This window comes from Primulina tabacum, chromosome 5, assembly GCF_025594145.1.
Source record: "Primulina tabacum isolate GXHZ01 chromosome 5, ASM2559414v2, whole genome shotgun sequence".
Lineage (NCBI taxonomy): Eukaryota > Viridiplantae > Streptophyta > Magnoliopsida > Lamiales > Gesneriaceae > Primulina > Primulina tabacum.
The window spans coordinates 1,013,475-1,029,216 of NC_134554.1; the positions used below are offsets into that span (position 1 = coordinate 1,013,475).

General features: G+C 35.8%; 3 protein-coding genes and 1 pseudogene across 4 annotated transcripts; 2 read left to right on the forward strand and 2 right to left on the reverse strand.

The window, feature by feature from the left end:
* Positions 1-142: 142 nt before the first annotated feature.
* On the reverse strand, positions 143-1,700 carry LOC142545232 (protein ENHANCED DISEASE RESISTANCE 2-like). 2 transcript variants are annotated; one of them, XM_075652281.1, is made up of 2 exons: positions 676-1,700; positions 143-421 (listed from the first exon to the last, which is right to left on the reverse strand). In XM_075652281.1, exon 1 carries the CDS (start codon positions 1,597-1,599, stop codon positions 706-708), a length of 894 nt encoding a protein of 297 aa, XP_075508396.1. In that variant the 5' UTR covers positions 1,600-1,700; the 3' UTR covers positions 143-421; positions 676-705. The 2 variants fall into 2 exon arrangements, with proteins under 2 accessions (XP_075508396.1, XP_075508395.1); XM_075652280.1 differs by having other exon boundaries at positions 143-404; positions 676-1,699.
* A 1,819-nt stretch (positions 1,701-3,519) lies between these two features.
* Positions 3,520-8,474, forward strand: LOC142545233 (putative protein phosphatase 2C 59). Its single transcript, XM_075652282.1, has 9 exons — positions 3,520-3,774; positions 4,152-4,472; positions 5,488-5,615; positions 6,426-6,524; positions 6,616-6,774; positions 7,281-7,367; positions 7,471-7,562; positions 7,894-7,968; positions 8,066-8,474. The coding sequence occupies exons 2-9, from the start codon at positions 4,390-4,392 to the stop codon at positions 8,222-8,224; spliced, it is 882 nt and encodes a 293-aa protein (XP_075508397.1). The 5' UTR covers positions 3,520-3,774; positions 4,152-4,389; the 3' UTR covers positions 8,225-8,474.
* A 638-nt stretch (positions 8,475-9,112) lies between these two features.
* Positions 9,113-13,308, reverse strand: LOC142545084 (ubiquitin-NEDD8-like protein RUB2; annotated as a pseudogene).
* A 644-nt stretch (positions 13,309-13,952) lies between these two features.
* Positions 13,953-15,730, forward strand: LOC142545235 (peptidyl-prolyl cis-trans isomerase FKBP13, chloroplastic). Its single transcript, XM_075652285.1, has 4 exons — positions 13,953-14,382; positions 14,561-14,653; positions 15,167-15,227; positions 15,472-15,730. Exons 1-4 carry the CDS (start codon positions 14,041-14,043, stop codon positions 15,603-15,605), a joined length of 630 nt encoding a protein of 209 aa, XP_075508400.1. The 5' UTR covers positions 13,953-14,040; the 3' UTR covers positions 15,606-15,730.
* The last annotated feature ends 12 nt before the right edge of the window (positions 15,731-15,742 follow it).

The following is a 15,742-nucleotide window of genomic DNA, read 5'->3' on the forward strand; positions in this document are numbered from 1 at the left end:
ATATCAGGATTTATCATTTAACATGCTCTAGTTTAATATGATAAAGCATATGCATATGAACTCGATTACGAATTGTTGTGAAGATTTAATGACTGATGAGTATCCAGAGGATCGAGTGGTATTTCGTATGCATGTATCTAGCGAGATCAAGAAACAAACTACCTTGATCATAAATAGCAACCTAAAGTTACAGTTACACCGGTTTACAAGTGCTGCATAAACATAAAAGCATTACATGGCCTCCCTATCACCTACTGTTGTAGGAGAACTAACACTACCAAACTTGCCAAACATACACTCCAGTTCGTATCTAAAATCATGATAGCAGGAATCTACGAAATAAACCGGTCGTTCTGCTGAACTATGTTGTCTTCCCGTCGGCGGAAGGGGTCGCCGCAACGAGCCTAAGAGAGCGTTTGGGCTTTTTACAAACAAAATCAAGAAACACTTGCAACGATGTATCATACAGCCATAGCAAAGAAGAAATAAACTACACTCGATGCAACCATATCAAATAAGAAATACTGTATCGAATGCAACGTAAAGAAGAAAGAAACTGTTAATCGATTCACTATTACCAGCAGCAGCTGTTAAATGTTATCTACAAGAATCAATACTCATTTCAAAGGGATTCCATTTTTTCACCATTATCATCATAAGATTTCAGAACTTTACCTTGATTGAGAATGGAAAAAATCAATCTTCCTACTGATCTTCGTCGACTTCGCTTTCACCGCCGCTGCTCATGGGCAAAACCTTACTCGTCGGAGTTGCACCGTCAACGAGAGTCGCCGAACCCATCTCCATTTGGCATATCCTCACCGCACCAAACAACCTCTCCGGCAACTCCGGATCAGTTTGCGACTCCACCAAGAAGCCCATATCTATTGTCACAGCCGTAACACATCCCAATGCAAGCCGTAAAATCGCCGTAGCAATAGCAGAACTACCGATATCCACACCAATCTCCAGGTAGTTTGGTCCTCTATGGTAGCTACAATTCAGCGCCTTACCTAATAAACACGCAGAACGATTTCCCACGGCAGTTTTCACAATCCACGGACCATTGACGATTTTATTCACGATCTTAAACCTGCTGCTGCGAAACGCGTCTGTTCCATTGATGAACTGATAGAGCAGTGGATTCGAATTAATCGACTCATTCAACTTAGTTGCAAAGTAAAAAACGGCGGAGTAATGGTCGCGGCCGGGTACTTGAAGATTTATCCCGATAACGAATGTTTTCGATTTTTCATAATTCTTTGAGCTGCGCAATGCGTTCATTACGCGGTTGTCGGGCCGGGCCAGGACATGATCGAGCTTTGCGTTGGATCGGAGCCAGTCAACCCCAGCTGGATTCAACAACCACTCTCCGGCGGGGACTTTTCCTTTCTTGGTGAAATAATTAGGCCCGCGCACGGAGAAGACATCCCCCGGCGGCGATGCCCATCCGTTGGACCCATTATGTAGGTCCACGTGCTTCAAAGATCCGCCGTTGATAGCTTCTTCCCTCCATTCATCAAAGTTACAAGTAGTGGAAGCGGCGGAAGAAGTGGAAGACCGGTGGTGGTGTTTACGCTTTACCTTTACAGGTCGCATACTCGGGGAGGCGGAAAAACTCTTTCTACGACGCCGTTGGAACTTGGAAGCTCCGCCCGTGAGGAGAATTGGCGGGGGTTACCTGAGAAGAGCAGACGAAGGGAAAGAAGAATATATATATGCTCGAGTTTTCGAAAATTACGAGATTGCCATCTGTTTAGATTCTTGACAACTCATTGATGCGGTGTAGGATTTCGAAATATCTACACTTTTTTTATTTTCTAAAACTTGTTTTTCATAGTTTTTTTAATTAAAAAATTGCATTTTCTCTTCTGCAAGACAATTTCATAAATTTAAATTTATAATACGGGTTAATTATGCTTATATTAATAAAAATAATAATTTTTTGATATAAATAATAATAATTTTTATAAATGGTCCAAATAAAATATAAATCTATCAAAAAAATTTGTGATTTCATAAATAATCCAAAATAAATTTATAAAAACATAATGCTCTGAAATATCTATTCTTATACATTCCGATATTGTGATTATTTATTATTCAATTTTTCCAAGACTGAGTTATCATGAAATATTTGAAATTTAAAATATCTTACTTTAACTATTATCCACAAAATATTCATTCGAATATGATTTTAATAAAATTATTTATCGTAACGCAAAAAAGGCAAATATCTATTTTACTTAGTTTAAATATTCGAAGATGGTGTTTTTTTGTTGTTTATCAGGTATCTAATCATATATCCATCATCAATATTAGTCATTCTTATATATAAAAAAAAAACGTAATTAAATTACTTGATAATATTAGTATCCAAAAATCTAATTCATTGAATGTAAAGCATGCGCGTTATCATGAACCAAAGCAATCCATCCAATTCTTTATTTCAAATTAATGTCCAAAATCTGATTCAAGGAAATAAACCAACATAAATTTAAGAATCCAATAAGGTCATTGTCCCCAAGCATGAATCCTCGATCATCATTTTTTTTAAAAAATATTTATGCAATTTATTTAAAATGCTAGTTTCTTTGAATTGGACAACATACGCTCTATCATTTATTCATCCTGATATAATTTCTTGTCGAGAATGTTTCTTGTGAGACGGTCTCACGAATTTTTATCTGTGAGACGGTCAATTTTACCGATATTCACAATAAAAAAGTAATACTTTAGCATAAAAAGTAATATTTTTTCATAGATGATCCAAATAAGAGATTCGACTCTCGAAATTGATTCGTGACCGTCTCACAAGAGTTGTTGTGATTCTTGCGTAGGAATGTTGGAGTTTCTATGTAATTATTTTTAGGTGGATGGATTTTGTTATATGTAACCTTATTGGGGGTGGGGTGGGGTGGGTCATTGAATTCTATGTTTACTAATAATATCTTCATTTAATAAAGTTGACTTATTGTCATGTCATTTAATGTACATTATAATCTCTGCATAGAAATGAAACCACGCTGATACCTTCACTTTCCTTATGATAATTAAATACGTGGGAAAATATTGTTGTGCGTGTAGGGTATTTGGTGAAAATTAATGGATTCTCGCGTGACTTTTGAACCTTGAGAAACAAAATCTTTTAAAAACAATCCAAAGCCAGAGCTTGTTTTTAATTTATGGATTGATGGAGGGGAGGGTAAGTTGTCACAATATTCATTGCATTTTTTGAAAACATTACCACAACATTCGTTTAGTACATAAGATCAATATATGGATATAATAATGTTATAATTCTAATCATTGTATAAAACTTGGGTTAGAATATTTGATAAGTGTTGTTTTTACGACAAACAGTGTAAAATTAATTAGCCCACCCGTTGTTTGAATGAAACCGGAGTTAAAGTTACACGTCAAATTTGTGTTTTGACCAAGTTTCATTTTCAATCTTCATCCCCTTAATTTCGGCTATGCGTAGGACCCCAAAACAACCCATAACAAGTGAATACAAATCATCGCATTTAAACGAGTTCTCTCTCTTTTCTTCCTGGAAATTAAATGGGAAAACCCCAGAAAAGACAGGAAGGATTTTTATGATATTATTACTCCTCTTGTTGATTATCTTAATCTTGACTAATCATTGATCCATTTTCTTGATTCAAAACTGTCGCAATAATTTATTGTGCTATTACAAGATAAGCTGATATTTTCTTCGTCTTGTCTTTCTTTTCTCATTCATGGCTCTCTCTTCTCCAGTCCATCTTTCAGGTTTGTATCTCTTTCTACGCAGCCTCTGTATGTTGAAGTAATTATTTTTTTGTGGGTTTCCTTTTACATATTTATGTTATTTGATGAGCGTAAGACTAACAGGCACCGTTGAAGAAGTTATTCAGTCATGTTGTGATAAAAGATTTCATTTTTTAAGCCGAGAAAAAGGAAAAAAGTTCTAAATTTTTTATATGACGGGTATGGATGTATTTCGACTATGTAATCTGATTAAGGGTTTAAAAAATTGAGGACGTTGGATTTGTTCGCTTCTCCTTTTGTGGCTCATAAAGTTCATGCCCTTGCATATTGTTAGATCTGTTACGTTTGATGGGATTTTTGCTCTCTTCTTTTGTTTTATTTTGTTTTTTCCTTGGGAGGTTGGATGGTAAAATCAATTATTGGGATTGAAAATACTTCAGATGCTGTGATGGTGTGATAGTTGTTTCTTGGCACCAATTCTATAAGCCATTTCCTATTTAGGTTATCTAGATTTGCTGCACATTCTCGCCAGAGGGCAACAGAACTTGATCCTTTTGCATTTGATTTGAAAAGGTCAAAAATTTGAAGCAATAAAAGGACTCTCAGCATAAAGAATATAAGGTTGAGATTGGTTATATGGGTTATCTCAATTCAGTTTTGTCGCAATCTACCAGCCAAAACAAAGTTGATGACGCCCCCGTCAGCGGCGGAGGCCTCAGGTGATCGTCTTGTCCATGTTTCATGCCAATTTTGAATTATCGATTATGTTGTTTATTTGATTTGATTTTATTTCAGGTTTCTAATTTGCTCACCAAATCAAGATTCTTTTATTATTTAACAAGAAAATATGTGCTTATTCATTCTGATTTATGAATCGAATTCTCTTGTTATTTATCGACCACTTGCATTCGTTAATGTGATTTACTGTTCTTTGTATGTGATAATGCACAAAGTGGAGTCAAAAAAAAATTCCATGGCCTTCGTTCATTATCTTTTGCATCAATCTTAATTTCTGCTAACCAGCTATAGGTGGCTGCTGACTTGTTTTTTGAGGTCTGAGTCACGTGTGGTTACTCTGATTAGTTAGTTGTAAAACCTTTGTCGCATTTTGTCGGGTCTACTTTGCATTAATTTCGGAAAAAGATTGTTTTTGTTAGAAGTTTTAATTGAAATAGTGAATTTTTCATTTGTCACATACGTTATCGGCGCCGCACGATTTAGGAGCTTTTAACAACATGTCTGTTGGACTATATTTGTCGTTATGATGGATATTTTTTAGATTACCCTTTCTTTTTTGTGAAAAAGCTTCGGAAAAATTTAATTTTTTATATTCCCTGTGTAGCTATTTCTTTTTTCCTGTAAAAATGATACCTCTCCCATCTATGGGATTTAACTTAGTATATATGACAAATAAGTTGGACTTGTTTGTTTTCGCTGAGAAAATGTGGTTTTGTTGGTATAATTGACGCTATCTGTGGCTTTGGAAATTTGTTAAGATGAATAAGCAACAAACTTTTTGACACCAAAAAATTCTATTCATTTTTGGGCTTTCATGCATGGTCATGCATGGTATGAACAGCAGCAATTTGGTTTAAATTTCTTTAAATTGTACATTACTGAAGTTTCTGTTTCGTCATATCCTGTCAAGATATTCATGGATGTTCATCTCAGAAAGAAGAACATGTTGCATGTTATATGGTCTAACCCTTAATACCCCTAATTAACTTGTTGCAGTCAGAATGAGAAGTTCAGCTACGGATATGCAAGTGCTCCAGGTAAAAGGTCCTCGATGGAGGATTTCTACGAGACAAGAATTGATGGTGTGGATGGAGAGATAGTTGGTCTGTTTGGTGTCTTTGATGGTATGCCTTCCCCCTCTCTCTCAATTTCTCTCCAGGCAATTGGAGTTTACACAAGTTTGTCTTCAAAATTTTCATGAAAGAAACAAGTAATCTACTTTTAGAAGCTTATGATACCACGTTACTATCAGGGACGGATCTAGCGGGAGGCAAGATGCAAATTTTGAATTTTAGACCTTTTTTTTAAAATGCACACTGTGCCCTTCCAAAATCCATTAAATCAGCGGTCCAGGTAAATAAATTTAGGGTTTTCTCCTAGACATGCAACGGTCCTTTAGTTTTATTGTTTTCTTGCAATGGAGGATGATTGTATTCACGGTTTCCCCTTTCTAAGAGTTAGAAGATCTATGGTGTAGATTCTAGCCCCATAATTAACATATGGAAAAAGGAAATTTTCCATGTGCTAAGTTTTTCATTAACTTCGTTATCTTTTTCTTGATAAATTTATAAACACAGTTGACAGAGGGGATGTAAATGACAAATGTAGCAGGTCAAGAACTAATGAAATCAGTAACATCTACCTTATTCATCGATATGCAAATTAATGTGAACAACTCATCTCATTCAAAATTCAGTAAATGTCATCCAGCACATTCATATTAACAAGTAGTATATAGCATAATATATGTCTACTTTACTCTTTTCTTGATTTTCTTTGGTCAACATTCTTAAAGCTCCCTATAGTTTCACCTAATTTATTCCGTGTTATTTTTCCTGGATCTAGAATTTACTGTTGAATGACTTGTAGTAGTTTACCAAATTCTATGTTTTTGGAGCGGTTCTTCACTTGTGTATCTGTCTTTGCCATTATAGGTCATGGTGGAGCTCGAGCTGCAGAATATGTTAAAAAAAACCTTTTCAGTAATCTGATCGGGCACCCAACATTTATTTCGGACACCAAATTGGCTATAGGTATGTTTTTCATGTTTCATCACAATTATTACATTATATTACAAGCTTCTCTTACTTTTCGCTTTGTTTTGCTGTCTTGGTTCCTTTCCAGCTGATGCATACCGTCATACAGACTCGGAGTTGTTGAAATCTGAAAATAATCAGAACAGGGATGCAGGGTCAACTGCTTCCACCGCTATCCTTGTTGGTGACCGTTTATTGGTGGCAAATGTTGGTGATTCCAGAGCTGTCGTTTGCCGGGCTGGTAATGGTAAGATCGACATGCTTGGTTCTTTTAAGCATCTCTATATACAATTTACTCGAACTGAAATCTTCGTTGAATCAGTTTTATCTTTAGATGGAGAATGAAAGTCATTGCCAATTAAAACCGATCACATTTTTTGGATATCAGTGATGGCCTGCAGTCCTGTATGGCTGCTTTCGCTGTACAAGAGTGGAAATTTAACATTTAGGCGCTATATGGATTAAATACTTGAGTTGAACTGTTACTGTTATTTATAATAACTTAGTTACAACAACCGACACTTTACAACGCTACATACTGAAATTAGAACCCTTAAATTCAGGGAGTATTTATTTGATGCAATTAAACAGGCAAGATTATCAGTTAGCATTAGAACTTAAACTTTTCAGAATAATACTAGCTTACTGCCCTTTATGGATGCTGACTGTACTCAATATACTATCTATTCCATGGAGTATTCACTCTGCAATTTGTTATTCCACGGGATTAAATGGTTTGGTTGTATTTTTCAGCCATTGCTGTCTCCCGAGATCACAAGCCGGACCAAACAGATGAGAGACGGAGAATTGAAGATGCTGGAGGTTTTGTAATGTGGGCAGGTAGTAGTAGTCACCATAGCTTTTTCATTCTCGATTATTATTTAGTATCATTCTTGCGGTGTGAATGGTTTCCGGCTTTCTACTGATTTAATACTCTCTATAGGGACTTGGAGAGTTGGAGGTGTGCTTGCAGTATCTCGTGCATTTGGTGATAGACTGTTGAAGCAGTATGTTGTCGCGGATCCAGAAATCCAGGTGTGCTGTAAAGACTCTCTTATAATGATATATGTGAACAAGTCAATATCATGCAAACTATCATATTATTTTGATGGAAGGAAAATATGGACGAATTGTTGTGTTGTCATGAAATTTGATCTTTTTTGTTTGAACATCTGATGATTCTGATCGTCGTGTGTGTGGCCCCAAATTTGTCATTTCCTGATATTTTAAAGCGTTATGGCTCATTTCATGCTATGAAAATTTTTCAAGAAAGCCTTCAACGGGTCTTAATGTTCTTGCGTGTAAGGCGTTTCTAGCAAAACCATTGGTGATCCTATCCAATGTTTTGATACCTTGTTTTCCACAGGAGGAAAAGGTTGATGACACCTTAGAGTTCCTTATCCTCGCAAGTGATGGACTTTGGGACGTTGTTACGAATGAGGTGCTACATTTTGGGTTGAGTTCATTGGTTGTGTAATCTGAATTCTTGCTGTTATATCCAAGGTTGAATATATTTGTAATTAATACTTTATCTACAGGAAGCCGTTTCGATGACTAAACCGATCCAAGAGCCCGAAGAAGCAGCAAAGAGGCTAATGCAGGAAGCATATCAGAGAGGAAGTGCCGATAATATCACCATCGTTGTTGTCCGTTTTTTGACCAACAAAGATGAACCCTCGAATAGCAACTCAGTTTGAGGCATAAAATGCTTTTATATGGTGGTTCAATGCTTCTTCCATTTCTCTATTTAGTCGAGATTGGAGAAGTAACGAAGACAAAAGGAACACGAATAGAAAGAGTTGTACTCCAATGAAGTGTAGAAAAGACAGAAACCTATGATGCCAAGTTATGCTCTACTTAAAATTTGTTCTTCGGAAATGTATGACTTCAGATATCTAACGCAATGATTGTCTTTAATGTGATTTGTAATTTTATTTCCTTGTGTAACTTCTTTGATGTCTACTTGGAAGATCCATGCGCCATACTTTTCTGATCGCAGTATCCTAGCACTAGGGAAAACGTAGACAAGAATAGAGCTCCTACGTTAGCAGAACGTACTCATCTCTCGAGTTGATGTAAAACTCTAAACCCAAAATATCAGTCCATTAACTAGAAAAAGATCTTAAAACTAAAAGACACTGCATGATCATTTGTAAAAGAATATCGTCGACATTGTAAGAACCAACGCCTACATTGGCTCGCTTTTGGGGGCTCATGGAAATCATAGCCATTCGCGAAAAAATGCAAATGTATCAAATTATGGTTACCCCCAACGATACCACTTTCGATAACCGTTCTTCCCATCGCGTAATTTACACGGCCACAAATTTAGAAGGATTTAAATCGGAGAGTCTTCCCAGCTCATCGATCATTTTGTCCATTTGTTTATGAAACACCACTATGTAGTTGTAACACAAAGTGACATGTGAGCAAATAGAAACAATTTTCCGGACTCACGAGTGATGAATTACTTCTCTGTGAATCAATCCCGTGATTCAATATGATTCAACCGCCAATTAGAGGATTCACAGAAAATAAATTCTCATAATTGAGACACGTAAATAAGGGAAGACACAATCACAATTTCATGAATATTTCAATAAACTGGCCTATCATAAGCCACATTAACCGGTTTCCAGTAAGTCAAATTTAATTGCAAATCTATGGAATCCCAGTTGCTCTTCATAGACTCCCCCCCCCCCCCCCCCCCCCACCCCCCCTCTCAGAGCAAGAACCGGGTGAATGAACAGAGCCTCCCTCGATATTGTAGTCTGGCAGTTTTATCATCTGCAAGTTGCTTACCAATGTATGAGCCTACATACAAAAAATATGTTTGTTTCACCATATGGCCCAATATATTAAAATTCAAAGTCAATCAGTTATTTTTTCATGACTTTAAGTCATGGTTCAAAAGATGTGCTTGAAAAAAACCAAAATCTTCAAATAAAAACATGCGAGTTTGGACCACCTACTTTTGCAAATCTAACAAAATCAATAATCAAATCAAGATTCAGTCAGCAGAAAAAGAAAATGTACCACACCTTTGGTGCACTGGAGGGATTCCTTCTTTCTCCTCGATTCGTTCCTTAATCCGGTCGATGGTATCAATTGGCTCAATATCGGTTTCAATCTCTTTTCCAGTTGAGGGTCTTAACCTTGATCATAGTCCCTCCCCTTAGTCTCAAGACAAGGTGAAGCGTTGATTCTTTCTGGATATTGTAATCTGACAATGTTCGGCCATCTTCTAACTGTTTACCTGCAAATATGAGCCTCTGCTGATCTGGAGGTATACCTTCCTTGTCCTGGAAAAGCAGTAAGAGGCGTATTTAATCAGTTTCAGAACAAGATGAGCTCCTAAGGAAACCAAAATGCAAAAACAAATCAATGTTTTACCATACAACATTACATCCAGCTCGTCCCCACTCAAAAGATGAGGAAAACAAGGTGAAAAATGAAAATGAATAGTTTTCGTGCAAATATTCAAACCCTTTCCGCCAAGAGTGTAAACAAACTGAGCCCATTCGCAAGCTTTTCGAGCTGGTGATCGAGCAAAACTTCCCCGTAAAACACTTGGTCAAAATTAATAATATTTAAGCTCGAAATAATCGCAAGTGCACGATGTCAAGTAATAATATAATGTACTAGAGTACGAGTATCGTTCCATTAGAACTGTATTTTGCAATTATTATTTTCAGTTATCAAATCCTTAGCAACGAAATTTGAATGATTGTTCTCTGCTACTATAATTAAATAAAAAACTCAAAGAGAAATTTCAAGAATTAAATAATGAGATATATAATCTAGAATGATTAATTAAAATTCAATGAGAAATGAATTTGTTGGGAATCTCGGTTCACCTACCCCTCGTTATTTACTTAATTCGCTCGACAATGATTTACGCTTTTGATGGGATTTCTTACACAATTGAACACGTCCTCTCAAGCTATGCCAAACTAATTCTACTCAGTGAAGCAATTAAATTTCTTTAATTATTTATCAAAGGTGAATCGCATGCCGATCAATGAAATCCCCTAGTTTTCGACCCTTAGGACTATAACTATCAACATGTATCCAACTTCATATTTCTATGTAAAATGTAGATCCACGGACCATGCTACTCGTTCCTATCACAAGCTATCTCTCGAACTCACTCGCGATATGAGATGATTATTATTGCTAGCTACACTTTAATAACGTAATGAAAAACAGTAGCATACTCAATCATAAATCGATAGCCGAAACATAAATTACTTAAATCAAAGTTCGGGGTAGGATCCCCTTAATCCGAACAAATATAAAAGTTAAGCTACTAGACTTCATATTAAAAATAAGCAAAAGATTGTTTAAACAATAAATTCTAAATTAGACATACTAGATTTGAAGAAAAACGCGAAGAACGATGCTTGGAATCTCGATAATCTTCAACTTCAAGCTTCTCTCTTCTCCAAAACTTTACTCCAAGCTTTTCTCTCTTTTTCTCCACTCTTTGGCTGCTGAATCCCCTCTCAATTTCGTCTCTCCCCCCTTCCATAGCAGCAATGGGCTCCAAAATAAGGAAACAAATCGACCCTAGAATCTTTCCGAAAAATCAAATGCGCCCGGGCGCACATAAGTTTTCGTCCGGACGGATGTCCCTCGTAAATCTGCTGTTATTTTTCCCATCGATGCACCCGGGCGCACATAAGTTTCCGCCCGAGCGGATATCTATCGCACTTTGACCACTTCCCTTCGTTTTATTCCCGAGTTGCTGCATTTTCAACCACGCGACATATGAGCAACTAAAAAAACATAACAAATGACAAAACACCACAAAATGGATGCAATCAAAACAATATTTGTAACACAATGAGACCTCAAATATCATGAAAAATATGTAAAATCCACCTATATCAGCTGGCTAGAAAAATATTTGATTCGTGTTATCGAATTCAAGCCGAACTCGAACATGTCGGAACTTTTTTCCGAACAAAACTCGAGCTCAAATTATACTATTCCATAGTTCGCGAGCCGATCGCGGACATTGATATTATTAATATAATATAAATATATTTTGAGTTTTTCAACTATCTATTTTTGAGCAATACTTAGAATAGTTCGCGAATATGTTCCAATTTTTCGAGCCGAGCTCAAACCCGAGCTCGGCTCTGAATCAAACACGAAAAAAATATTAACTTTTTTCGAGTTTTGAATCGAGTTGGAGCTCGAACATATCAGTTTCGAGCCGAATTCAAGCCCTAAATTTTCAATCATATTCGGCTCAATTGACTCGTTTACACCTCTACTTTGCGCTACTGAAAACACAATTAGATGTAGGTATTATAGTTGAATCAGCGTGCGCTCCAATTTCACCAAAGAGAAAAGTTACTAAACTCGAGGAGCATAAGTTTCCAATCTCGTGAGAAAAAAGAAATAATCTTCTATGGCCTTTCATATTGCCCAAATTGAAGAAACTCTTACGTCAACATAAGATAATCTAATCGCAAAATACTGCAAATATTACAGGACAGCTTTCAGGACTCCAATTACCAAGCATAATGCTTAAACACAAAATATAAGCGGAACAAAAAGAAACAACAAACTATAGAAATCAGCAACAATATATGTGGAATGGGTTGTCTCACAAGGTTGACTCTTGGTCTTCGCAGCATGGGAATCAGTCTGTTAACTGGCCATGACAGATAGAAACTTTCAAGTCCAACGGTAACTGAATTAGTTGGGGTAATTTGCTGGTATAAAAGGAAGATACAAGAGCTTTCAAAAACTCAAGAAACTTATAGTATTCAGAATAATAACAAGGAACAAAGGATAGAAAAAGAGAAGAATAAGGGCTGAAAAGTTGAGAGCTTGAAATATCATACTATATTTCTTATTCTTGGTGTAAGCTTTGTAAAGACTTGTTGATTTAATAAAAGTGGTTCCTCTCCCGTGGATGTAGGTCACATTGGTCAAACCACGTAAATCGATGGCGTGTTTTAATTTTGTTGGCTTAACTTTCTTTGTTTCTGTCAAGTTGATTTTACTTTTCTGGTGCATTGCTGCATATACATCATAGACTAGTTGGTTGATCTGGAATCATTAATTTGTTCTCGGCAAATTACGCAATACAACTGATCTTGATGGTGTTAAGGATCAAATCTGTAACAATATATGTCTCTATTTCAAGTTGCATCATAGCTATTAATGCATTTGTTTGCTAGCTTCTGTGGCTCGTAACTGGAAGGAGGCTCAGCACTAGCGGGTCAGTCGCCCGTCACAGTAGGGAGCCACCACCCCCCCCCCAACCCCCCCACCTCGTTCAGCTCCACCACTAGAAATCCAAACTTAAATCACGAAAAAATAGCAATTTCAGAACCCCCTAGTTCCTTCAATATCGTTAACACTTGACAAACAGAACAATATAATCAGCATTACAGCATCAAATGATCCAATTTAAAATAGCTGAAGATCAGATAAGAGGTTACCAAAGATAACAGATGAAAAAATCAACAGGGATGAGAAAAGAGGAATCAATCATCAAAATGGAACCTGAATTTTGGCCTTAACTTTATCGATGGTATCACTGCTCTCGACCTCCAGTGTGATGGTTTTTCCAGTTAGGGTTTTCACGAAGATCTGCATGATTTTACCCTTGATTTCTCCCAAATTGTTCACCCGGCACCGTAAGATGGACACTGGAGTAGGATAAGTTACTTGATATGGGCCGGGTTATTTGTAAAGATAATTACGAAAATATTTTTAAAAAGACATTAATTTGATTTTAAATTTCTTTTATTTGGTTGAACATAATTTTACTTGAACAAAAAAATTTATTATCAGTTTTGGATGATTATCATTTTATGTTCATCAATGATATATTCATTTATTAAATATAATGAAACATATCTAAATTATACGTATCATGTCATTAAAAAAAAGGAGACAAAATTGTATAAAATATTATATTGGAGTTAACTCATAGCTGCTTATAATTTTTTTTGTTTTGAGACATCGAGGACTAGCCTGGTTCCTCTTGTTATTTGGAATGTTTTTCGAAGAACCTAGATTACAAACCATCATTCCTTTCATTTTTCTACACACACAACCAGGTTAGAAATGTCGGTTTCTCATAAAAAGAATGAAGGATCGGTTCTTATTTGATGTCATGGTCTGTTTTGATAATTATATATATTAATATAATGTTAAAATTTTAATGCAAGTTATATGTAGTTCAGTGGATAGAGTCATTAATTATTTTTTTGAATTTAGGTTAAAAGTTCAATTTTTGCTGAGATCATTTTTTTATCTTTTATTTTTCAATTCATCATCTAAATATAAATCAAATGAATTATAAAAATTATTATACAAACATTCAATACGTGTGTCGATGTACAAGTATATATTATTTTTTTCATTTTGAGAACTCAGTTTCGAGAGCCCGGTCCCTCAAGGCTCTCAAGGTAACCCGTCCTTTTTTTCCCTATTTTCCGAGATGTTAATCCAAGCTTATCTCCTTGTGTTTGGCTAGAAACTGGACATGAACACTCTTCCATTTTCCATTTGGGCATACAATCCCAAAACCAATGCTGCCACAGGAATCTGCAGAAAGAAACTGTATAATTTCAAATCCTCAGGTGTGAAATTACAGATACAACAAAACACGGCAACTTCAGCTTCTATAAGCAGAAGAGAAGCAGCATTTGGGATTGGTTTTTGCTTCGGTAGTTTTCTTCAGTTTCTTAATCCTCAGCAGGATTCTGCGGCAGCCAAGGAAGCTGCCTCTCCACCGTGCGAGTTCACCGCAGCTTCTTCAGGCCTCGAGTATTGCGACAAAGTAATCGGGACTGGACCCGAGCCTGTCAAAGGACAGCTTATCAAGGTAATTCGAGGCATTACTTTCATGCCTATCTATTCACGAGGTATATATAGATCGAACCATAAATTATCATAAAACTTAATTTGTATTCAATTAATTGTCTCTTAAGATAAGACTGAAAACCCCTCTGAAAAAGAAAACTTACACATGTTGAAAATGAGGGAAAGAGCCTTTTTTGCAGGCACATTATGTGGGGAAACTGGAGAATGGCAAGGTATTTGACAGCAGCTACGATAGGGGGAAGCCTCTCACTTTTCGGGTTGGTGTTGGTGAGGTAATATTGTAACTGTTGATTTGGAAATCAATATTTTACGAGTTTGGGTACTCTTGGATGTAGTTTCATCATAATACATGTTTATATATATTTGGGAAAATAATTTTTTGTCATGCTTGTTCAATTTTTTGTTTTAGTCCATTTAGTTTTCAAAGCTTAGTTTTTAAATATGAATTTTTAATTTTCGACTATTTTGGTCCAACCCAACATATGAAAATTCAACAAATTTCAATGACATCTGCATTTTTCAGTCACATCATCAATTTGACTAAAATATATAGTCAAAAATTAAAATTCATTGTACCACAATCAAACTTTGGAAACTTAATAAACTAAAACCTAAAATTTTGCCGCTTAGCCATACGGAGAGCAAGAATTATACATTCGAGTTAATAGCATGTGCTCTATGTCATGTTAATATTACTCTCAAAATCTCGAGTTTAATATTCTAGTATAAACATAAGATTGGATAAATTTTTTAATTAGTATTTTCGTCAAATTTATGATAATTAGGTGATAAAAGGATGGGATGAAGGAATCCTTGGTGGTGATGGGATTCCGGCCATGTCTGCAGGTAACACTAGTATATATATCATCCTTTTTTTCTGTGCTATCTAACATGCATGTAGGTATATATCTCCATTCGTCTCAAATTTTTTATGTTTATCAAATAGAACTATTGAATTTTTTGTAGATTATCTTATTGTTATCTAATTGAATTAAATTAATTTATATAAAAAATATTGAGATTTATTGGTTAATAGCTAGAAATCCATATTTAATCCCTTCGACAAATATTGATTGGTATAATTTTGTAGGAGGAAAACGTAAGCTGAGAATTCCTCCTGCACTTGGATATGGGATAAGAGGAGCTGGATGTAGAGGAGGCTCGTGCATTATTCCCCCAGATTCTGTTCTTTTGTTCGATGTCGAATTCGTAGGGAAAGCATAGAATCACTGCTTGATTCTTGCAATTTAATCATTGAGCAAGAAGCAGAAAGAATTTTCTTAATGTTTGCAACTTTTCTTTCTAGTGTTTCGATAATAAATTTTGGGTTATTAATATTTGTGTGGATATTTGAAACCCTA